At 39.1% G+C, this 23760-nt stretch overlaps 2 protein-coding genes and 1 pseudogene across 3 annotated transcripts in view; 1 reads left to right on the top strand and 2 right to left on the bottom strand.

The window, feature by feature from the left end:
- Positions 1-335: 335 nt before the first annotated feature.
- On the bottom strand, positions 336-2629 carry LOC119535056 (annotated as a pseudogene).
- A 2373-nt stretch (positions 2630-5002) lies between these two features.
- On the top strand, positions 5003-6892 carry OPN1SW (opsin 1, short wave sensitive). Its single transcript, XM_037837748.1, is given in 10 exon segments — positions 5003-5053; positions 5055-5089; positions 5091-5129; positions 5131-5300; positions 5303-5341; positions 5616-5784; positions 6108-6154; positions 6157-6220; positions 6222-6297; positions 6740-6892. Coding segments are annotated over 10 exon segments (843 nt in total).
- A 1115-nt stretch (positions 6893-8007) lies between these two features.
- The window catches only part of CALU (calumenin), a 31895-nt gene continuing 16142 nt past the window's right edge, over positions 8008-23760 (bottom strand). For both annotated transcript variants that reach the window (XM_037836223.1, XM_037836222.1), the window contains exons 4-7: positions 23117-23283; positions 22325-22385; positions 11772-11971; positions 8008-10448 (exon numbers count right to left, since the gene is read on the bottom strand). In XM_037836223.1, the coding sequence (XP_037692151.1) occupies positions 10344-10448; positions 11772-11971; positions 22325-22385; positions 23117-23283 (533 nt within the window). In that variant the 3' untranslated portion in view covers positions 8008-10343. The remainder of the gene's footprint in view (positions 10449-11771; positions 11972-22324; positions 22386-23116; positions 23284-23760) is intronic.

The following is a 23760-nucleotide window of genomic DNA, read 5'->3' on the forward strand; positions in this document are numbered from 1 at the left end:
ATCCAGCCCTCTGGGGAGCCAGCTGCTAGCCGTGGGGTTTCTTTCTGCTTCCGGCTCTCCCCTCCATTCTCCCGGCCCCGAGGGTATCTGCAGCAGACTATCCTCCAGGCCAGACACCAAGAGGCTGGCCCAGCCCCCTCTTGCTGTGTTTCACTGCATGGTTCCCACTACTGCAACTGCAGCCACTCCTGTGTTTTTCCCTTTTTTTTTTTTTTTTTTTTAAAGATTAAGCACCCAGATTTGTTTTTTATCCTGACATTTACAAGTATTCTCCTATATGACTTGCATCATTAGGGCTATGGATAATAATTCATTCACTTTGAAGAGGGGTACATCTATTCCTTCCTCCTCTTCTCATCTTCGTGCTCATGCTCCTTGGGATGGCTGCTATCTGAGGGTCTTTTACAGCCACCATGCTGGTTGGCTTCTTTCAAAAACTTATCCAAACCAAAAGGATCTTCCTCAAACTGAACTGGTTTGTCTCAACCTCTCTATCTGAGGTCTGAACCAGAAAACTCCTTATTGGGAACAAATCTGTTGGTCTTTATTCTGGCTTCTAGGTCATCACCATATGTCCTTGTCCAGATTTTTACTGGGTGTGCCAGTTTGGATGTATTATATCCCCGAAATACAATGTTCTTTGATGCAGTCTTGTGGATGCAGACATATTAGTGGGGATTAAGTTCAAACATTTGGATTAGAGTGTTTCCATGGAGATGCACCCCACCCAACTGTGGGTGATGACTCTAATTGGATAATTTCCATGGAGGTGTGACCCCACCCATTCAGGGTGGGTCTAAATTAAACTACTGGAGCCATATAAATGTGCTGACAAACAGAAGGAACTCAGTGCAGTGCAGCTGTGAGTGACATTTTGAAGAGGAGCTACAGCCAAGAGGGACACTTTGAAGAAAGCACAGGAGCTGCAGATGACAGACAGTTTGAAGATGGCTGTTGAAAGCAGACTCTTGCTCCAGAGAAGCTAAGAGAGGACAAATACCCCAAGTGCAACTAAGAATGACATTTTTGAGGAACTGCAGCATAGTGAGGAAGATCCTGGGAGAAAGCCATTTTGAAACCAGAACTTTGGAGCAGACACCAGCCACATGACTTCCCAGCTAACAGAGGTTTTCCGGATACCATTGGCCATCCTCCAGTGAAGGTACCCGATTGTTGATGTGTTACCTTGTACACTTTATGGCCTGAAGACTGTAACTGTGTAACCAAATAACCCCCCTTTTGTAAAAGCCAATCCATTTCTGGTGTTTTGCATTCCGGCAGCATTAGCAAACCAGAACACTGGGCCTATAAATACTCAGGGGTATATCTTTACCACCTCTCCAGGCATGGTCATAAACATTGTAAATATCATCTTCTCCATCTGCAAAACCACTGTCCATACCCTTGGATTGGTTGAAGAGCCTTTGGTCATACTAAACTTCATTGGAAGTCTGAGGATTGGGCGCAACAAGAGCAATGACTTTGCTGATATCTTGATTTTCATTTCTCTGCAGTTTTGACCTCTTGTCAGGAGCTGCCCTGGAAAGATTCTGGTCATGCTGCCTCTCTTTTTGCCTATCATGTCGGATTTCATCCCTCTCATGAGCCTCCCCATCCTTTTTCCACGTGGGTTTTGATCCCAGCTCTGCTCTCCCTGGCTTTCTGGGCCATTTCTCTAAGTTTCACCTTTTCTTTTTGTCATCTTTCTCTTTACTTGGGCATGCATTTCCACAGCTTCACAAGCCTTCTGATCAGCAACGTAGAGGGCTTCAGCCAATTTGGCAAAATTTTCATTGATGTGAACTGTGTGCAGTCCTCTCCCACAGCAGCCAGACATTTGTCTGATGGAATTGCATAACCCTTTACAGTTTCCAGTTTGAAATGCAAGGAGGAATCTTCCACTCTGTTCCTTCATGGTTATCTTTCACCTAGGAGAATGCATGACAGGTGCAGGAGGAGATGATGGTCCCCAGGGAATTTTCTTATTAATCTTGAACCTAGGGGGCTCCACTGGATATTTCTGCATTTCTACCTTCTGAATTACCCTTTGTTTAGCTCCAGAGTTGAAAGCCACTCTTTGTGGAGATATTGTATATCAGGTATACTGAACAGGAGCCAGCTTAACAGCAGCTAGAACTGGCATGGCTGCAGCAACCTTCTGCAATACAGATTTTTCTAAGGCTACCCTTGTCTTGTCTATTATCTCTTTAATGCCTTCTTCATCAGGTCTTTGGAAGTCTGGGTCATCTCCATTTGTAACTTCCTTGGGAACCAGGTCAGTGTACTTCCTATAAATGATCTTGTCTTTTGACTGTCCTTGTTGAGCAGCTGCATCATATTTAATCTTTCCTTCAGCATCTACCTGAAAGGTCAGCACATTGGACATTTTTTTTCTTTTGTCCCATATCCAGTGGATACTGGGCCACATGGATCTCTGGAAAAGCACTGACATCTCAAAATCCTGTCATAACTGAGGCATCCAAATTTTCTGGTACCCATGTGGGGGAGGTTGTCTTCTGGAGGAGACCAGTGAAGTTTGCTGTGATCTCTGGGATCTTGCCTTTTCTTCAGCTTCGACCTGGTTCTGAGATAGCAGAGTTGGTGCAGGTAAAAAGCTGGTGAGTTCCATCTTCTTCTGCTTCTTCCAGCTGACTTTTTTGTTTGTTTGTTTATATTGATTTTTTGCATATACTTCTTTCCTGTTGTTGAATGAATGGTTGAATTACAAAATGTATCCTTAACTTTTTATAGTCTACTTTGAAACAGTATTACACCACTTCACATTTAGTGTAAGAATATTAGAACGATATACTTCTATTATCTCCTCCCTCATCCTTTGTGCTATTGTTTTCATACATTTTACTTTCACAGGCTAAAAATCCCATAGCATGTTTTTATTATTTCAGCTTTAAACAGTAAATTGTCTTTTAAAAATTTAGAAAACATTTAAAAAGCATTTTGTTTATCCACATATTTACTATTTCTGGCATTCCTTTGTGTAGATATGTATTTACATCTAGTGTCATTTCCCTACATCCTGAATATTTTCCTCTCACATTTCTTGTACTGCAAGTATACTGGAGAATTCTCCCGGCTCTTGCTTATTTGAAACTATATTTATTTTGCTTTTAATTTTGGAAGATAGTTATGCTGGATATAGAATTTCAGACTGACAGTTTTTTCCTTTCATCACATTAAAGATGTTCCATTTTTTTCTGACTTTCATTGTTTCTGATGAGATGTTAGTGGAGGTACTTATTGTAATACTTCTTTTTTCTCCAGATTCTTTCAATTTTTTTTTTTCTTTATCTTTGGTATTCAGTAATTTTACTATGATGTGCCTAAGTGTAGTTTTCTTTGTGTTTATCCTATTTGGTATTTGTTGAGCTTCCTGAATCTGTGGATTGACATTTTCAATCAAATTTGGAAATTATTTGGACATTTTTCTTCAAATATTTTCTGTCCAATCCCTTTCTCTTTCTTCTACTTCTGAGTTATGGATGTTTTTAAGTCACTAAGGCTCTGCTCATTTTCTTTCAGTGTCTTTTTCCTCTGTGATTTGGTTGAATATTATCTGTTAACCTGTCTCAAGTTCAGTGGTCTATTCTTCAGCAGTGTTCAATCTGTTCAGCCCATCCAGTGAAATTTTCTTTTAATATGGTTCTACAATTTCCATCTGTTTTTGTTAATAGTTTCCATTTCTTTGCTGAGATTCTTCTTCTTTTTTCTCATTATGCCCATATTTTCTTTTAAATCTTTGAACACTCTGTAATTAGCTACTTTAATGTCCTTGTCTGGTAATCTTGTCTGAGTCTGTTTCTATTTATGATTTTGCTCCTAGTTATGTCACATTTTCCTGACTTTTATTTCTTATCTAGGAACATTGATTACAAATTAGACATTGTGAATGCACTTGGCCAGAAGTCTGCTCAGTGGTACATTCAAACCATCATCAGGTATTTTATTTACTGAACAACTACTTGCTGGACCTGTGGGAGGCATTGAGAGTGATTCAGAAGTAACAGAATAATTTATTTGAATTATATCTGTGAATGAATCCCAAGCCTCAGGGGGATAATAATCTATTAAGGTGGGAGAAAGGTACATTCAAAAGGACTGAAATGTAGCGCTGAGTGTAAGGGCAGGTGGGGCTTAGAGCAGAGCTGGCATCACTGGAGTGGGCTTCACAGAAGCCTTTGTTGGGTACCCTGTGAGGGCTGGGCAGGAGTTGGGTAAGCAGACAGGAGGAAGACTGTGGCAACTTAAGCACTGCTGAGCTAAGGGCCTGGGCATGGTGTGAGCAGAGACAGTGAGCAAACCAACCTCAGCCTGACTGGGAGAGGCCTGAGTAGGAAAGGTACACTCTCTGAGTAGGTTCAACATGAGAAACAGGGGCAGCCTGGGCTCAGGGATGCCTTAGACTTCTAGGCATTAAATTGCCCCTGTTCTTTTCCATGAATTTTCTGCATTAACCAAGGTGCTCCCAGGTCACTCTCCAATCCCTGCCCCTTTCTGCAGCCTGAGGCTGGTCTCCAGCCTAGCAGAGATCCCAAATCTCTGGAGAAAGGGCAGATGGGTGCAGAAACCTATACCAGTGCCAGAAGCCAAACGGAAAGGGGTGCCCTCTATAGCTCTACTCAAAGGACAAAAGAAAGGATGGGGGGGGGGAGGGAGGAAGGGGTGGAAGCATCTTCACTGAATATGGGTCAGCATTTCCCAGGCTCCAGGGAGTCCACTCCTATTCATCCCAGCACCCAGCACTGCATATCCATATTCCTTGGACCCAATCTTTCATCCTCTGAAGAAAACAAAATCGGCTTTAGAGTCACAAAAAGTTTTAGGCAGAGACTTGGGGAATTCAAATCCCAAACTTTGTCCTTAGGAGGCTTAGGAGCAATATTTGTAACTCAGATCCCCAAAGTGGCTTTGGAGGAGGGCTTCTGTGTGGGGGTGGTGGAGGGATAATCTATAAAAGGAATCAGAGAGTGCATGGGCACATCCCATGAGCAAGATGTTAGGGGGAGAGGAGTTTCATCTGTTTAAAAACAAACATCTCAGTGGGGCTGTAAGATGGGTCTCAGAACCACATTGCCCGTCTGGCCCTTCAACCTCTGGGCAGCCTTCTTGGGCTGTCTTCCTTGTAAGGACACCACTCAATGCCATAGTGCTGGTGGGCATGCTGTGCTACAGAAAGTTGTGGCAGCCACTCAACTATATTCTGGTCAATGCATCCTTGGGAGGTTTCCTCTTCTGTATCTTCACTCTTTCCATTGCCAGCTGTCAGTGATACTTCATCTTTGGCCACTATGTGCTTTAGAGGCCTTCCCGGGCTCTATAGCGGGTACCCTATAGCACCACTGGTGGTGGTGAGGCAAAGCACGCTGCTCCAGATTTGGAACTAGGGACTGGGCTGTTGGAATGGAGAGGACCCCTAAAGGACTCAGGGGGAAAGCATTTTGGTATTTTGAATACTGGGGTACAAAGCAGCCCAGACTAGAAATTTGACCAAAACAGGATTTGAGTCCCAATTCTTTTCCAACCATCTAACCTTTTCTCTCATCCATATTCCACTTTGCCTGCCAGGCTGGTTGTATTACCCTCACATTTTACCACAGGTCTAGTGATGGGCTGGTCACTTGGCTCTCCTGCCCTTGAGCACTATATTGACATCTGTAAGCCCTTCAGCAACTTCTGCTTCAGCTCCAAGCATGCACTGATGATGGTCCCAGGTACCTAGATCATTGGTATCAGCATCTCCATCCCACTCTTCTTTGGTTGGAGCCAGTGAAAGTGCAGAGCAGTGGTGCTAACTTAGCTAGGAGCTCAGGTTGATTGGGTGGAAAAAGAGCTTGGGTATAACCTGTCTTTTGGTCTTTGGCTTCTACTTTTCAAAGAGTTGTTGGAATAAGTAAGGCTAAGGGACTATGAGAGGCGAGTGTTAGTGTTTACTATGCATTTGGAATTGCTATAGCCTTTTGCTGGTGAGGATGGAAAATTCTCCTTTCCCCAAAGTCGTTTGGCACTGAGTCGTTCTCAACAGAGAACACAATCCAGGAATCCCAGCTCTCACTCCACTAATTCTTGTGGTGGGCCTCCCAGTGAGCAAGTGCTCATCCCATGAATGAGTGCTTGGTCCTTGGCCCTGACTGGTACATAGTGGCACCAAATATCGCAGCAAGTACTATACCTGGTTCCTCTTCATCTTCTGCTTTATTGTGCCACTCTCTCATCTGCTTCTCCTAGTCTCAGCTGCTGGAGGCCCTCAGAGCTGTGAGTAGCCAGTGTAATGAAGAGTGGGTCAGGGGCAGGCTCTAGGTGGGAGGAGTGGGTTAGTGCTCTGACATAAGGCTTCTGGAAATGTCCATAACCAGTAAAGGGCCTATCTCAAAGCAGTGAAGTGGGGGTAGGGAGAATGGTGAAATGGAATGAAGAATATGGTGGAGTCATCCCTGATCAGAGAGAGATTCTGAATGTCAAGAGATACAGGTACCCCTTCCAAGCTGTCACAGCTCAGAGAGCCACCACCATCCTGCCACCCTTAAGGTGGGGGAGGCACAAGGACCAGGTCAGCAGGTGGGACAGAAGAGGGGCAACTGGAGTGGGTATTCCTCTGATAGAAGAGGGTCCAGAAATCTCAGAGTTAAGGGCCAGGAAGAAGAGGGGCATGATGGTCTCTCTGTGCTCTGCCCCAGAACACAGACATTCCTTGGTGTTATCTCCTCTGTATTGGTCTGCCAAGAGGGCTATCTCCACTTCTGCCCTTTCCCTCCAGTTCTGAACTTGCATCATGGAGATGGTGTGTGGGGATTCCATGACAGAAGACTTTGACATGTCCAGCTCCCAGAAAACTGAAGTTTCGAATCTCTTTTTCAGCCATGTTGGCCCCAACTAAGGAGCCCATATTGGCCCACTTGTAGCAACTAGAATTTTACATTTACACTTTCTTTGTCAAAAACCAAACCATTACAAAAATAAATAAATAAATAAATAAATAAATAAAGATGGAAAGGGGAGTTTGGAGACTCAATTTTTCATTTTTCCTACTGTTATTCCATTTCAACACATAAGCTCCTATTTCCAGCTTGGAATACTTTAGACCACCCCAAAGACCATTTAAACAATCATCAGTTTTGACTCCAAAGTGGCACCATTCACAGCACCTCAAGAAGGGATTTCTATATACAAGGCAATTATAAAGGAGTAAGGCTGATTTTTTTTTCAGTATATAGATAGCAAATTCTTTTTCATTTTAGTAACTTTTTTTTCCCTACTGAGGATCTGTTCTGAGATGATGGCATTCTAAGTTAGAACTTTAGAAAACATCTTAGAAATGGGAGACATAAGAAATGAAAAACAAAAAACTTCAGTAGGCCCCAAATAAGAGTTTGAAAGAACTTATAACCTTATGCTACGTCTGCCAATAATCGCTATAGCTTTGGCAGGGACAGCCACATCCATAAGCCCCTGAGCCAGCACAAATTATTCCAGGTGCTTCCTTTTATTCTCCCCTCCTATTCAACTAAACCAATATATCTGTCTTAAACTGTGTGTTTACTAGTTTAATTCCCTACATGTTCTTGAAATGAATTTGCACAATCTGATACTGTTTCTGAGCTATACTAAATGTTTAGAAAACTGTTTCACCTTATAGTAACCCCCACTCCCTCACCCACAGCCTTTTTGAAATAAAAATCAAGGTAACTGTGGTGTATACATTAAAAAATGATTTGGGTTTAGCATTATATAATTATGAAATGAACAGCTGGGCTCTTACCCAGTCATATGGCCTAAGAGAAGCAGAGAAAGGTTACAGCTGTAGAAAGAAGGATGCTAGAAAATTTCAGAAATAGAAAAGGAATAACCAATTTATGGGAGGACAGTAATTTCTCTGGGTTTCAGGTGGAGTATGGCAAACCATTTAGGAGAGTTCCCTTTTTGTGACATTTTACAGCACCAATAATAATAAGCAAAAGTTCTATTTCTTAGAGAATGCAGGACACACATACCCACGAGGAATGTAAACAGTTTTATTTAGAAAGAGATAGGTACCTGTTTGCATTACAGAATATAAAACTTGGTTTACACTCTATAAAAAATAACCAGTATCCAAATTCAAGAAAGCTAGCATTCACAGATCACACAATGTAGGTGTGTAGCTACTGTTCACCAGCCTCGGGCTTGATTTAACCCAAAAACATAATCCAGGGGATCATTAGAGATTAGAGTAAAACGCGTGCTGCTGAGCACCTAGCATCCAGAAGTTGCTTTCTTGGCAGATTAAGATTTGCTTAAGTGGGTGACTTTACCATAAGGCCTGGGTTCTATGCACCTAGTGAGCTTTGAGGCTCTCCTACCACATAGTTCATGATGTGCTCTATTGAACTAAGTCAGGGTTGGTGGCATTATTAATTATCTCTGGTCTTCTTAAAGACAAACATGAGGAATCTGGAGGGCAGAGAATTTCTATTACCCTATATTGGGGTTAAACTTTAAAAAAGAGTGTACCCACTATCAAGAGTTCAATTCAATGAAGTTACATGATATCTGGCTTTTTTTTTTTAACCATACCAAGTAGCTCACCTCATCATGATCATGGAAGACCAAAGGATATACCTAGGTTCTGATTATAATAACCACTCAGCACCTGATTATCCAGAAAGATATATGAAATAATAAAGGGTTATATATACAGATATTAGTCTTAGTAACCTGAGGGCTAAAAACTTCGAATACAATAGTTTTTTTTTTCAAAAGAGGTCCATCTGTAAGAAAGGAATCAAAATAGACTTCTTGTTATATAAAATACAGATAAAGTGGAGTTGGGAACAGAGGGCAGTTTCTTCAGCTCTTTCTACAACATCCCTCTCTTCTATAAGGACTGGTAAACTACTGATCCACAATGAACTTTTTATTGGGGAGGGGTGGGGCAAAGAAGAAGATGAGGGAATGGGGAGTGATAGTCAAGGGCAGGAAGGGTGAACAATGGTCCTCAAACCAAAGAGCCCTCTCTGTCAGTCTTCTCATCTCTGAGTGAGCTCAAGCTCCCTAGATGACACAGGAAGAGGCCTGGTAGTAAGTGGTTTGCATTCTGAGGTATGAGGATCCCTGGTAAATTCAGCAGCATATGGTTTTTGGAAACCAGCCCATAAGATTAGAACACTGCAACCAAGTTCCTAACTAATACTGCAATTTAACCACTGTCCAAAACAGAAAGGGAAGCAATGAGTCCCCACTATATTGGGAGGTTCTAAACTTTCAAATAAGATGATCCAAATATTCTTTTTTTTTTTTTTTTTAATCTTAGAGTTTCTTAAGAGAATCCAAATTCAGTGATCATTTCTTTTGTTGGTTAAAGGCACTTTCAATGACATGACTGGAAAGGAGTAAATCTTAATTGCCATGAAAGCAAGATTAATTCCTTAGTATACCAAACCCCTGGGGAAAGAGGAGCCAGGACAGGGCACTTGCAGTGATTTCAATAGGCAAGACAACCTTGAGCATTTCAAATAGATACACACCAGAAAAAAAAAAAAGTATGCCTTGAAAACACCTGTATTTTTCCCTTAGTGTTCCAGCTGTTTCCAACTATAGCTATGTAGAGATCACACTCACTTCTTGATTGATTTTCAAGACACTGACCCTAACTCTTCCCATCACAGCTGTGCTTGAAAAAAATCAAGCTCCTACTCCTACAGGGGAAAAAGTAAAAAGGGAACTAATAAAAGTTGAGCCAAGGTTTCTTACAGCACAGGGATATTCCTCACCCAGATAATACCAGGATCAATTGCTGGATTTGTAGCAACTGAATGGAATATGTGGCCCCTACTACCTCTGAAATGTTCTACTTTTCAATGGCAAGGTTAAATATTATCTCTCTAAATATACATTGTGGGGTATAATTTTCCTTTTCTTTCTCCTGAACATTTTTTGATCTCAGGCTTAAAAAATTAGTTACATGAAAATTATAAAAACTATATGATAAGGGGCTGAGAAAGAGTGAAGGACTAAGGTCTGCCTACAAGTGTGAGGTGAGGATCTTGATCCTTCAATATCAAACTCCCAACCAGAGAACAAATACAAAAATAAACACGAAATGTTATACATAATACCAAGTGTAGGTGTACAAACACAAGTGTAATAATTAGACTTGTTCATCAGAAGCATGGGTTCCCTCCGGTCCTTATGAGAGGAGGAGGAATGGGGATGGGATACTGTTCATTACGCCTTTTCACGTCTTAAAAAGTTTGTAATAACAGTCTCAGTAGCGAAAACAATTTCATGTGAAACCAGAAGCTGTGAAAATAAATTACTTTTGAAGAAACATGGGTTTTTCTATCTGCAGCTCAGAATTCATCATGTCGTACTAAGGCTTCACCAAAATCTGTGGCCTGGCTGCCCACAAATAAATCATACTTGTCAACAATCTCCTCCTTGGTAAGCTTGCCATCCTGAAATCAGAAAGAACAGTGAACTGAGGCAGAATATATTTCCCACTCCATTCAGAAACACTGCTATAGAACAAGAGTTAATCAGGATTTAAGATTCTAATTCCCAACTAAATTAAATGTGAACTCAACTCTCACTCCCAAGACCCCTCCCCCCACACACACAAAGAGGGAAGGAAATAGTAATGAAGACATTTGTCTTATCAACAAAATAAATTAAAAGTGGAAGGATGGATGTACTATAGGTTCAATAACTCAATGTTAGAGATACAAGCTTGTTTCCTGAGAAAACTCTCCCTTTAGAGCAATATATGGGACATGTCCTAGATATGGGTAGAAGATGGTCAAGAAGAACAGGGCAGATACTTCAAAGCAAATCAAGTCACTGTCCAGCAGGAACAATGAAATCTGCGATATCTCAAGCACCATTCTCACCTTCATTCTGCCCTGGCTACCAATCAGATTCCATATACAATCCCAAATGAAGATCCAGACACTCATCTTAAAAAATTATCTCAGCTAAATTCTCAAGGGAGGATTAAATGAGTTTCCTTTTCTCATATATTTTAGGACATAGCCCCAGACTACTGAAGTGACTCTAACCAAGAACTCAAAACAGGCTGACCCTAAAAAAGTCCTATAAGAAACTGCATTTGAAACTGAAGATGAGACCAGATAAAAGAATGTTCAGAATACTAAAATCCCCAGTTTTAGAATGATTTTCAGCTGATTCCAAGTAGAGCATTCCAATCTCTGAAAAAGGTGACAAGGCTTAATGACAAGCTGCTCTTATAATGAACAGAACACCTCAGATAATTGACCAAGGACAATTTTTTTCAGGCTCCAGAGAAAAGGTGATTTATAACTTACTACAAAGGACCTTATTTAAAAAGAATATTTGATTTAAGAAAGAAATAAGCAGCTTTCAGTAGGCAGAACGAACCTGTAATGGGTTAAAAAACAAAACAAAGCAAAACAAAATCAACCAAACAAACAAAACAAAAAGGAAATAGCAGGAAAAAAAAGAAAAGAAAAGAAAAGAAAATTTCTTAGGGGATCCAATACTAGCAGGTAACATATGCTGGCCACAGGCCATGTATAGAGGATCTTCTCTGAAGCCTAAGTTCCTCCAATGCTATGAACACTGGGAAAACGGATTTTTAAAATGAGATGAGATAGCTAGAGTTGCCCTCAAAGTTTTTAAGTGCCAAATTTAGATCCTTAGCAGGCTTAGACTAATTAAGACCTTCAATGTTCTATTTTTTAGGCAATCCCATAGGAGCAGATGCAGATCACCGCTAGACTGTTGGGTCTCGCCAGACTTACCTTGTTTTGGTCTGATTCATAGACCAGGTGCCTGGCCTCTGCCTCTGCATGATCATAGTCTGAGGGGAGGATCCAATCTTTGGTCTCTTCCTTGTCCATCTTTCCATCACGGTTCTTATCTCGAAACTCAACAAACTGCTCCCGCTCTGTCTTCACCCATTCTGGCTCATCAGTATTCCCATCATGGCTGTACATGTCACCTGTGTGCACAGACATACATACAAAAGAAGGGTTTGTTTTCTTTTAAAAACTGCCTCATGCTGATCTGGTGAGCTTTCTTCCTCATCTGTTTGGAACCTAATAAGCAGGTACAAAGACATTTTAGGCAAAGAGACTTCAGAAAGCAAAGCATTTTCCTGAGACTTAATTACTGATTTCACAAGAACATTTCAGCTGCTGATTTTGAGGGACATGAGAGCAGAATTCTGATACCTTAAAAAAAATGCAGAAATAAAGGAGATGACTACCACCAAGAAAGATGAAGACTAACTTTTAAGATAGCTTTTCTCTACATTGCACTCACCTAAGGTAAACTCAACCACTGGTTGTAGAAAGGTACTGTTTTAAATTCTCAAGGAAACTTAAGAAGTGTATATTATAAGCCCAAATTGTTTACCAATTACCACATAAAGTGTCCCTCTATTGGGATACACAGCCCGCTGGGGAAGCATGAATACTGTAAAGGGGACACTAGGAAGGGACAGTTACAAAGGAATCAATTCCCAGATCCTCAACTTCCATATACAGTTCTTCCTAAAAATTGATCTGCTTAAGAATGCACACCTATGGTCATAAAGGCTTCCTTCCTGTCTCCCCTTTCACAAACACCCTTCCCACCTTTATAAAAGAAAGGCATATTTTTACCCATCTTGAAACTTAATAGAGTGTAAAAAGCTCCAAGATGTTGACAAAGGGATAATCAGAAATGTTAGTGTTGGTTTTAAGAAAGTAAATGCCTGAAACAAAGGGCAACAAATCCTTTTGCAAGCCAAGAGTTTCCCAATAGTTTGTTTTAAAAAAAAAGCTGAAGGAGGGCCTAATTAAGCTTTAGCTAAGGGGTCACTGAAAATAATTTTTGGTTGTAGATCCCTGTGATTTTTGGCATATAACTCTAAAGGAGTTCAAATAATTGAGTAACAATGCTATAACAAATCGCCCACTCCCATCAACTTTTTAGATTTATGTGAACAAGGTACCTTAGAACTTCCTTCAAAAAAATGAAAATCAGGACTAGAATTGGTGCTGAATGCTACCTTACTCTAACAATAACTTGTCACCCATGGATACAAAAACTACTTTAAAAAGAACGTATTGAAGAGATACATTTATGCTTAATAATATAAACAAAATATTTATAAATTTATTTGTGTTCAATAGTACATTAATAATTGTAATAGTAACAATCTAGAAGACTTAAATACTTAAGAGCCTTATCATCACAGAAAACAATTACTCTCAGGTTTCAGTTTATATGTATATTCTTACAAAGAAGAATGTCAGGGTGATTTAAGGCTTTCAAGACAAGATATCTTTGGATATAATTTTGTGGGGAAAACACTGAAAAAAGGAATATAAGAAACAAGAATGTCGTAAAATTTCCAATTTATTGTTCATCTTGTGACAAGTGGTACCCCCAAATCTTTATTTTCAAACATGTACAAAAGTAGAAAGTAGCCCAAAGAATTCCCATTTATCCACCATCACTCCAAAATCATCAAGCTTTTGTCATACGTGTTTCATCTAACCCTTTTTTCCTTTCTTGAATTATTTTTTTTTCTATATTTTAATTGCATTTATTTTTTTTAAATCTTCATTTTATTGAGATATATTCACATACCACGCAGTCATACAAAACAAATCGTACATTCGATTGTTCGCAGTACCATTACATAGTTGTACATTCATCACCTAAATCAATCCCTGACACCTTCATTAGCACACACACAAAAATAACAAGAACAATAATTAAAGTAAAAAAGAGCAATTAAAGTAAAAAAGAACACTGGGTACCTTTGTTTGTTTGTTTGTTTGTTTCCTTCCCCTATTTTTCTACTCATCCATCCATAAACTAGACAAAGTGGAGTGTGGTCCTTATGGCTTTCACAATCCCATTGTCACCCCTCATAAGCTACATTTTTATACAATTGTCTTCGAGATTCATGGGTTCTGGGTTGTAGTTTTATAGTTTCAGGTATCTACCACCAGCTACCCCAATTCTTTAGAACCTAAAAAGGGTTGTCTAAAGTGTGCGTAAGAGTGCCCACCAGAGTGACCTCTCGGCTCCTTTTGGAATCTCTCTGCCACTGAAGCTTATTTCATTCCCTTTCACATCCCCCTTTTGGTCAAGATGTTCTCCTTCCCACGATGCCGGGTCTACATTCCTCCCAGGGAGTCATATTCCACGTTGCCAGGGAGATTCACTCCCTTGGGTGTCTGATCCCAAGTAGGGGGGAGGGCAGTGATTTCACCTTTCAAGTTGGCTTAGCTAGAGAGAGAGGGCCACATCTGAGCAACAAAGAGGCATTCGGGAGGAGGCTCTTAGGCACAATTATAGGGAGGCCTAGCCTCTCCTTTGCAGCAACCGTCTTCCCAAGGGTAAAACCTAAGGTAGAGGGCTCAACCCGTCAAACCACCAGTCCCCTATGTCTGTGGTCATGTTAGCAACCATCGAGGTGGGGTAGGCCAATACCCCTGCATTCTCCACAGGCTCCTCAAGGGGGCTCTACATTCCCCCCCCCTTTTTTTTAAACTTTTTTTTTTTTAAATCAACTGTATGAAAAATTAAAAAATAAGAAAAAAATAATTTAAAAAAAATACAAAAGAACATTTCAAAGAGACCATAACAAGGGAGTAAGAAAAAGACAACTAACCTAAGATAACTACTTTACTTCCAACATGTTCCTACTCTACCCCAAGAAAGTTACCTAATATAGCAACGTTTCTGTGAACTTGTTCCTACTATACCCATTAGAAATTAACAGACCATAGTCATTCCTGGGCACTCCCAGAACGTTAAATTTACCCATGATAACTTATCTGTTCTTCTCGGATTATTGTTCCCCCTTCCTTAATTGCTCTCTATTGCTAGTTCCCCTACATTCTACATTATAAACTATTTGTTTTACATTTTTCAAAGTTCACATTAGTGGTAGCATATAGTATTTCTCTTTTTGTGCCTGGCTTATTTCGCTCAGCATTCTGTCTTCAAGGTTCATCCATGTTGTCATATGTTTCACGAGATTGTTCCTTCTGACTGCCATGTAGTATTCCATCGTGTGTATATACCACATTTTATTTATCCACTCATCTGTTGAAGGACATTTGGGTTGTTTCCATCTCTTGGCAACTGTGAATAATGCTGCTATGAACACTGGTGTGCAGATATCTGTTCGTGTCACTGCTTTCCGATCTTCCGGGTATATACCGAGAAGAGCAATCGCTGGATCGAATGGTAACTCTATTTCTAGTTTTCTAAGGAACTGCCAGACTGACTTCCAGAGTGGCTGACCCATTATACAGTCCCACCAACAATGAATAAGAGTTCTAATTTCTCCACATCCCCTCCAGCATCTGTAGTTTCCTGTTTGTTTAACGGCAGCCATTCTAATCGATGTGAGATGGTATCTCATTGTGGTCTTAATTTGCATCTCTCTAATAGCTAGTAAAGCTGAACATTTTTTCATGTGTTTCTTGGCCATTTGTATTTCCTCTTCAGAGAACTGTCTTTTCATATCTTTTGCCCATTTTATAATTGGGCTGTCTGTACTACTGTCATTGAGTTGTAGAATTTCTTTATACATGCAAGATATCAGTCTTTTGTCAGATACATGGTTTCCAAAAATGTTTTCCCATTGAGTTGGCTGCCTCTTTACCTTGTTGAGAAATTCCTTTGAGGTACAGAAACTTCTAAGCTTGAGGAGTTCCCATTTATCTATTTTTTCTTTTGTTGCTTGTGCTTTGGGTGTAAAGTCTAGGAAGTGTCCGCTTAATACAAGGTCTTGAAGATGTTTTCCTACATTATCTTCTAGGAGTTTTATGGTACTTTCTTTTATATTGAGATCTTTGGTCCATTTTGAGTTAATTTTTGTGTAGGGTGTGAGGTAGGGGTCCTCTTTCATTCTTTTGGATATGGATATCCAACTCTCCCAGCCCCATTTGTTGAAAAGACCATTATGACCCAGTTCAGTGACTTTGGGGGCCTTATCAAAGATCAGTCAGCCATAGATCTGGGGGTCTATCTCCAAATTCTCAATTCGATTCCATTGATCTATATGTCTATCTTTGTGCCAGTACCATGCTGTTTTGACAACTGTGGCTTTATAATAAGCTTCAAAGTCAGGGAGTGTAAGTCCTCCAATTTCGTTTTTCTTTTTTTAGACTGTCTTTAGCAATTCGAGGCATCTTTCCTTTCCAAATAAATTTGATAACTAGCTGTTCCAAGTCTGCAAAGTAGGTTGTTGGATCTTGAATTATTTTTAAGGAAAATTCCAGGCATCACTTCACACACACACACTCCCAATATATTTTAGATGCATCTCTAAAAATGATGCATATTTCCTTATATAACCATAATGCCATAACACTTTACAAAATCAATTCCTGATTATCATCTAATACTCAGTTCAAATGTGAATTTCCTATTATCTTTTTTAAAGTTCGTTTGTTCAAATTATTTATATGAATGATGGTGGGTAAAAAGTTGCTATGGTATTTAAATTTTACTAGATGTTTAAGAGTAAGTTACTTTAAAAAATGTCAATATTTAAAACCCTACAGAGATTATTCTTTGCAACTGTTTAAACTTAAACATTAAATATTTTAGATGTCAACCTAAAAATGTGTATGGAAATAACTGTTTTGTCACAATGCTTTTAGGAGTTACATGAGTGAAAAAGTCTGAAGACTCCTGAATTATACTACATCTAATTAAATGTTATAAACAACTCAAGTAAGGTGTGGCAACACACCTAACATACATCTAAAAGGTTTCTAGCAGTTCTATGTTATTTAGTTGGTACTGTCACTTTCCTGAACTTGAGAGTTAAGGGTAGAACTATTCCCTCTGTCTTAATCCAAAGGCATTTCTCAAAGCAGGGCTTGCCAATATTTTTTTCAAGAAAGAAACTGTAGTACCTGTGTGGCCCACTGGGCCAGGGCCCTGCTCCAGCCATTCTGAAGGTTGAGGATACCTAGACCTGTTCATAGTACACAGACTGGGAAGCTTTTAATTAGAGAGGAAATAGGTGTGTCCTTAAGATATATTTTTAATAGAAGCTAGAATAAATAAGTGCATCTTAAATCTAAATGAGTAAAGATGATTAAAAAAACTATTTTTTTATTTAAAAAGGATTCAACCTATCTGATGATGTTAAAGAATTATTTTTTTGTTATTTACAGTGTTAAAAATTCTTAGAGATACATAAGCAAGTGTTTATAGATGAAATGAGACAATGATTGGGATTTACTTTAAAACAATAAAGGAGGTAATGAAGTGGATGTAGTTGAGAAAAGACTGGCTGTGGGTTGATAGTTGTTGGGACTGGGCTTAGGGACATGGGGTTTGTTATGTTATTTTAATTTTGTGTATGATTACAATGCTCTATAATATATTTAAAAAATAAAAAGAGTTCAATAGTATAACCCTGGGGGTGTCTTATTAATGTTAAACATAAGAGGCAAAGAACACTTGTTTCTTTATGATCTCTCTCCTCAATAGGGCAGAAACAGGCACATCCCCAGAAACTGGACAGTCCAGTTTGGGAGAATTTTAGCTTTACAAAGTCCAGCAAGAATCCCAGATGCGTAAGTGTCTTCCTTAGCCGCTGATTTGCAAAAGAAAGCAATACACACACAACAGCTTTAGTAGTTTCAAGATAAAATTTCTCTGCCTTTGAATCTATATGATGGGAAGGCAGACAAAATAGCTCCAATTTGGCCTCAATGCTTGATAAGTCATGGTATTCAATAGTAATAAAAATTTAGTTCCTCTCCCCAGGAGGTTCAAAAGAGTCCCTCAGTTTTAGCAATGGCAATAAAATGGCAAAGCCAAGAATGAAAATCCTAAACTTCCCAAACTTCAACTTTGAAATTGACTCAGTAAATGCACCCACGTATTTGTTTCCATTGTGCTGATGAACCTCACTAAAAAAAAAAAAAAGGGGGGGGGGGGGACAAACAAACAAACCTATTTTCCATTGCTCAGCCCCCTTTCTCTAAAAAGCTCAGGTATATCATTAACTCTTAGAAGAAAAGGGTGATAGATAGTCAAGGAGTACTAGTATTTCAACGAATAATTCTGGAAAAAAGAGCAGATAAGTTTAGCAAAATTCTAAGTAAAGGAATGACTTATTCAATGCAGTTTAAATAACAGGTGACAGAGCTAGGCCTTAAGTCTCCCTTTTGGGCTATAAAACAAAAAAAAATTTTCAGATAAAGACCAGAGATCTAAAGACAACTGGCTTACAAAACACAAAACCTGCAGTGCAGTGGAATAAATTACTATAATAAAATGTGAGATATAAAAAGATCCAATATCTTGCAAAATGGAATGACATCTGCAACAAAGATATGCATAACTATAGTCTTAATGCCTTCCATCTCTTCTTTACTTCACTGTAATTGTGAAAAAATTTGCTCAATTATTTGGAAAGAGGGGCAGCTCTTTTTTTTTTAATTCAGTTTTATTGAGACATATTCACATACCATATAATCATTCATGGTGTACAATCAACTGTTCATAGTACCATCATATAGTTGTGCATTCATCACCACAATCAATTTTTGAACATTTTCATTACTCCAAAAAGAATGAAATAATAAAAAAATAAAAGTAAAAAAGAACACCTAAATCATTCCATCTCCCCCATCCCACCTGATTTTTTATTTAGTTTTTGTCCCTGTTTTTCTACTCATCCATCCATACCCTGGATAAAAGGAGTGTGAGCCACAAGGTTTTCACAATCACACCATCACACCTTGTAAGCTATATAGTTACACAATCGTCTTCAACAATCAAGGATATTGGGTTGCAGTTTGACAGTTTCAGGTATTTCCTTTTAGTTAATAAAAGGGATATCTATATACTGCGTAAGAATGCCCTCCAGAGTGACCTCTTGACTCCATTTGAGATCTCTCAGCCACTGAAACTATTTTGTTTCATTTTGCTTCCCCCTTTTGGTCAAGATTTTCTCAATCCCACGATGACGGGCCCAGGCAGGGACAGCTCTTTTTTTAAAACAAGGGGAAAATCTTAAAATTATTCTGAGAGTAATAAAAACAGAGGTTTACTTAGGAGACATTAGCCTTGAAGGTGGAGCACCTAAAATAAATAGATACCTAGACAGACAGAGACAAACAGACAAATGAAAGGGAAAATGGTAGAAGAAGTGATTTAAACAAACAAAAACAAAAGGAAACTAGTCAGAGAACATGGACAGAAAACATGAAGAGAAAAGGAAAAAGCTATAAAGGGATCAGAAACCCCTGGTCACTTATTCACCCACCTAAGGAGATACTATCCTGGGTATCATAACGACAGTCTAAGCTCCTTGCAATTCTTTACTGGCCATTCCATACAGCATCCAGGGTAAATTACATATGGACTGTCCAATACAGTGGTCCTCAATCATATGTGGCTATTGAGCACCTGAAATGTGGCTGGTCCAAACTGAGATGTGCTATAAGTGTAAAACATACTTTCAAAGACTTAATATGAAAAAAAAGGTAAAATAGCTCAAGATTTTTAAATTTTAATTTTGAAATAATTTCAAACTCAAAGGGCAGTTGCAAAAATAATACAAATCCCACAGACTGAATTCCAACATGCCCCACCCCCAGATATCCAGATTGAACAATTTTAACATTTTTCCACTTTTGCCATATCTATCCATCCATCCATCCACCCCTTTTCTAAATATCTGAGAGCAGGTTGCACACTGCATACTCCTCTGAATACATAATATTTCCATCTATATTTCCTACAAACAAGGATATTCACTTTTGTCATCACATTAAGTGCAGTTATCAAGTTCAAAAAATGTGACATTGATACAAAGTTTACAGTCTGGAATATACTTTTTTTCTTACGTCCTTTCTTATGTCCCAATAATGTCTGTCTCAGCCTTTTCTCCTCCATTCTTAGATCCCATCTAGCATCATGTATTGAATTTAACTGTCATTATCTCTTTAGTTTTAACTATGGAAACATATATAGGACATAAGTCTTTCCATCTCAACCTTTCTCAAGCATACCATTCATTGGGATTAACCACATTTACAATATTGCAATAGTCTAATTACTACCCACTCTAGAACTTCCCCTTCACTCCAAACAGAAAATAATCTAGACTCACACTTAACTTCAACAGCATACATTAACCATGTTTCTTGTAGGACCAGTCTAGTAGTGACAAAGTCCCTCAGCTTTTGTTTATATGGGAATGTCTTAATCTCTCCCTCATTTCTGACAGTTTTAGCGGCTACAGAATTCTTGGTTGGAAATTTCTTGCTTCGCCACTTTAAATATGCTGCCTTCTTGTTTCGATGGTTTACATTAAGAAGTCAGCACTTAATCTTATTGAGGTTCCCTTGATGTGACACGTTGCTTCTCTCTTGTGGCTTTCAGAATACTCTATCTTTGTCATTCAACAGTTTGATTATTACATGGTGCAATATGGATCTGCTTTGGTTTATCTTCTTCGGAGTTCCTTGAACATCTTGGATATGGATATCCATGTCTTTCAGTAAATTTGGAAACTTTCAGTCATTATTTTCTCTCTGTTCCCTTTTCTATTTCTTTGTCTGGGACCCCACAATGTGTATATCTGTATGATCGATGGTGTCCCACAAGTTCCTCTGGCTTTGTTCAGTTTTCTTCATTCTTTTCTCTTTCTGCTCCTCTGACTGGATGATTTCAATTGTCTCATCTTCAAGTTCACTGACTCTTTGTTCTGTCAGCTCCAATCTGCTGTTCAATCCTCTAGGGAATTTTTAATTTCTGTTACTGGGGTCTTTAGCTCTGTTTGATTCTTTTTATCATTTTCATCTTTCTATTGACATACTCTTTGTGTTTATCTACCATTTTCCTGATTTCCTTTAGTTCTCTGTCCTTATTTCCCTTTAGTTCTTCGAGCATATTTAGGACCATTTTTAAAGTCTTTGGACTCTGCCAGGTCTGACCCCCCTCACTGATGGTTCTAATGCTTTAATCTCCTTTGTTTGGGCCATTGCTTCCTGTTTCTCTGTATGTTTTGTAATCTTGTGTTGAAACCCGGACCTTTTGATATTTTAACATATTATTGCTGGAATTTAGACTCTGAGGTGTTTCTGTTCATTAAGCTTGTATCCATCTATGACAGAGCTTTCCTTTAATGCCAGGAGCTAACAAAATTTAAAAAAAAAACCACTTTTCCCAGTCTTTGCAGATTGACTTGTATGAGTGCTCTTCTTCAGGGCTAATCCATACCATGAGTTTAGATAATAGCTCCAGGCCAAAGTATAGGGGCCTTCCTGGTCCTTTCTACATATGCATCTTGTCTTGGGCATGCTTGTGTGGCCCTAGGAAGTCCCCTGGTTACAGAAAAAAAATGTTCCCTCTTCTCTAGCAAATAGTTTCTTCACAGTCTTGGGAACTGCATTGTATCTTATAAAGCCAGCAGTCCTTTGTCCCAGGCAGCCACTTGAATGCTCTCTCACAGCACTTGCTGTTTTCCTAGTAATTTCTATGTTTCAACCTAAAGTAACTGTCAGTCTTCTAGAAGAAATACCAACACTGCTTAATAACGAACTACCTCACCAAGCCTATCACTTGGTAGCCCAAGTCATGCTGGTCATCCTAACACCTTCTACATGCCCTAGTCATGCTTGCCCTATATGTAGGACAAGTTCTGGGAGAGTGAGTCCCTTTGGCTGCTACCAGACAGATCAGGCCAGACATACATGCTCCCAGTATGTGTATGAGGGTTACTTTGCTCCCCTCTAGAACCAGGACCAGAGACCTGCACTGGGAACATGGGCCAGTTCTGCACCAAACCAATGAGGGGGGGTGGGAGGAATGAGCCAGGACATCACTCCTACTGCTTTTAAGCAGCCTTTTTCTTGATTCGGTGCTCTCTTTACTGCAGTCCTTTAACTGTTTTCTGGAGCTTTGAGGAAAGATAACTCTGCCAGTTCTTGCTGGTTGTTTAAAACTTCTGTGGGGATCAGAATCCTGAAGCTTCTCACTCTGCCATCTTGACTGGGGTGGGGCCTCTATTTTTTATATTGATTATATATTGAAATTATATTTTGAAATATTAGGTTAAATACATTATTGAAATTAATTTTGTCTGTTTTTTTTACTTGTTTAAATGTGGTTATTAGAATATTTAAAATTACATATGCAGCTCACATTTATATGACCGTACAGTATTGTTAGGGACACAGTAGTCCTCACATTTGTCTGGCTTAATAATGTAGTGACAATTGACCCATGAGGTTAACTATTTCTATGGGCAGACACACCTTCCAAAGTTTCTCAGCTTATTCTAAGGAAAACACTAGAAACGCAGACTTACCAATATACTCTTCTAGATCAATGAAACCATCAGCATTCTTATCTATATCCTCCATTGTTTCCTAGTCAGGAGAGAACAAAAAGAAACTATTAAAGTTAGTCTCTGGGTGAATGTGTCAGAAGAGAGAATGCTATCTAGTTCAAGAAACTATCATTCATTCATTAAAAATTTTTAGGTGAATATTTATCATTCATAAAGAAAATAAATCTATACACATACATAACGTGTGTGTGTGCACACATATGGTTATATCATAGGAAATTGCTGTTTTTCTAGCAATTTCTACATTTCAACTTAAAATAACTGTCTGTCTTCTAGAAGAAATACCAACACTGTTTAATAATGAACTACCCACCAAGCCTATCACTTGGTAGCTCTAGATATGCTGGTCAAACTAACAAGAGACGTAACCACTGAGTATAGATAGTCTATGTTAACTGTAACTGCCTTTGATGAAAATTCTTCAGTACCACTATGACTCAGTGACTGACCACCGTTCGTGGGACATTTAAAAAAAATAGGATTTTTTCCCATGATGCTCCCAATGAAATAGCAAAATACCTATCTGATGGAAAGTATTATCGTGCTAAACAGAACGCCTAAGGGACCTAAGAGAAATGACTTGTTCAAAGTCACAGAAAAACAGGAATAGACCTTGGATTCTAAATCTGGCCAGGGCTTTGTGCAGCAATTCATTCTTCCAAATATGCAGGAAAGACTAATGAGGAAAGATGGCATAAGCAACAAAAAAGAAAAATTTAGCTTCTGTTCAGAATTTTTGATCTCACCCACCTGTACTACTATATCTTTCATGTAGTCGTATTCCTCAGGGTGCAAGAAAGCTGTGAACTCCTCCTTTGTGGCAATGAGGTCTCCATCCTTGTCTGCCATTTTAAACCTCCGCTCATCTCTAACCATCATCTGTTTATAGTTAAATCCATCATCAGGGTCTGGATCATCTAGAGAACAAAAACATAGATCAACTCTTAAAGACTCCCAGAAAACATGAAAACATGTGGGGTGAGGAATCAATTTCCAAGAAAGATAAACGAAACAATGAAGAATTAACTCTTGATTGCATAGGTGAAACTGCAGCAGTATAGAGACATTTAGTTTGGGGCTAAATCTCCAGTAATCAAAGACTCAAGTCAGGCCCAAGTTAAAAGTAAATGTTTGACACTGGCTCCTGGATTATGTAACCCAGCATGTAATGCTCCACTCTGTTACTGGTGTTAAGACTACTAGAGGGCTTAAGTTTTCTAGTTTACATCTGGGAGGCAGTGGTGACTCTGAAGTCATACTGACTGGGTTTGAATTCTAACTTCACCACTTCCTAGCCACGTGACCTTGTACAAATAACTTAACTATTCCTCAGTTTCCTCATCTGTAAAATGGGAATAATAATGGTGCCTGTCGCATAGGATAATTGTCAAGTT

Source organism: Choloepus didactylus, chromosome 5 (assembly GCF_015220235.1).
Source record: "Choloepus didactylus isolate mChoDid1 chromosome 5, mChoDid1.pri, whole genome shotgun sequence".
Taxonomy (NCBI): Eukaryota; Metazoa; Chordata; class Mammalia; order Pilosa; family Megalonychidae; genus Choloepus; species Choloepus didactylus.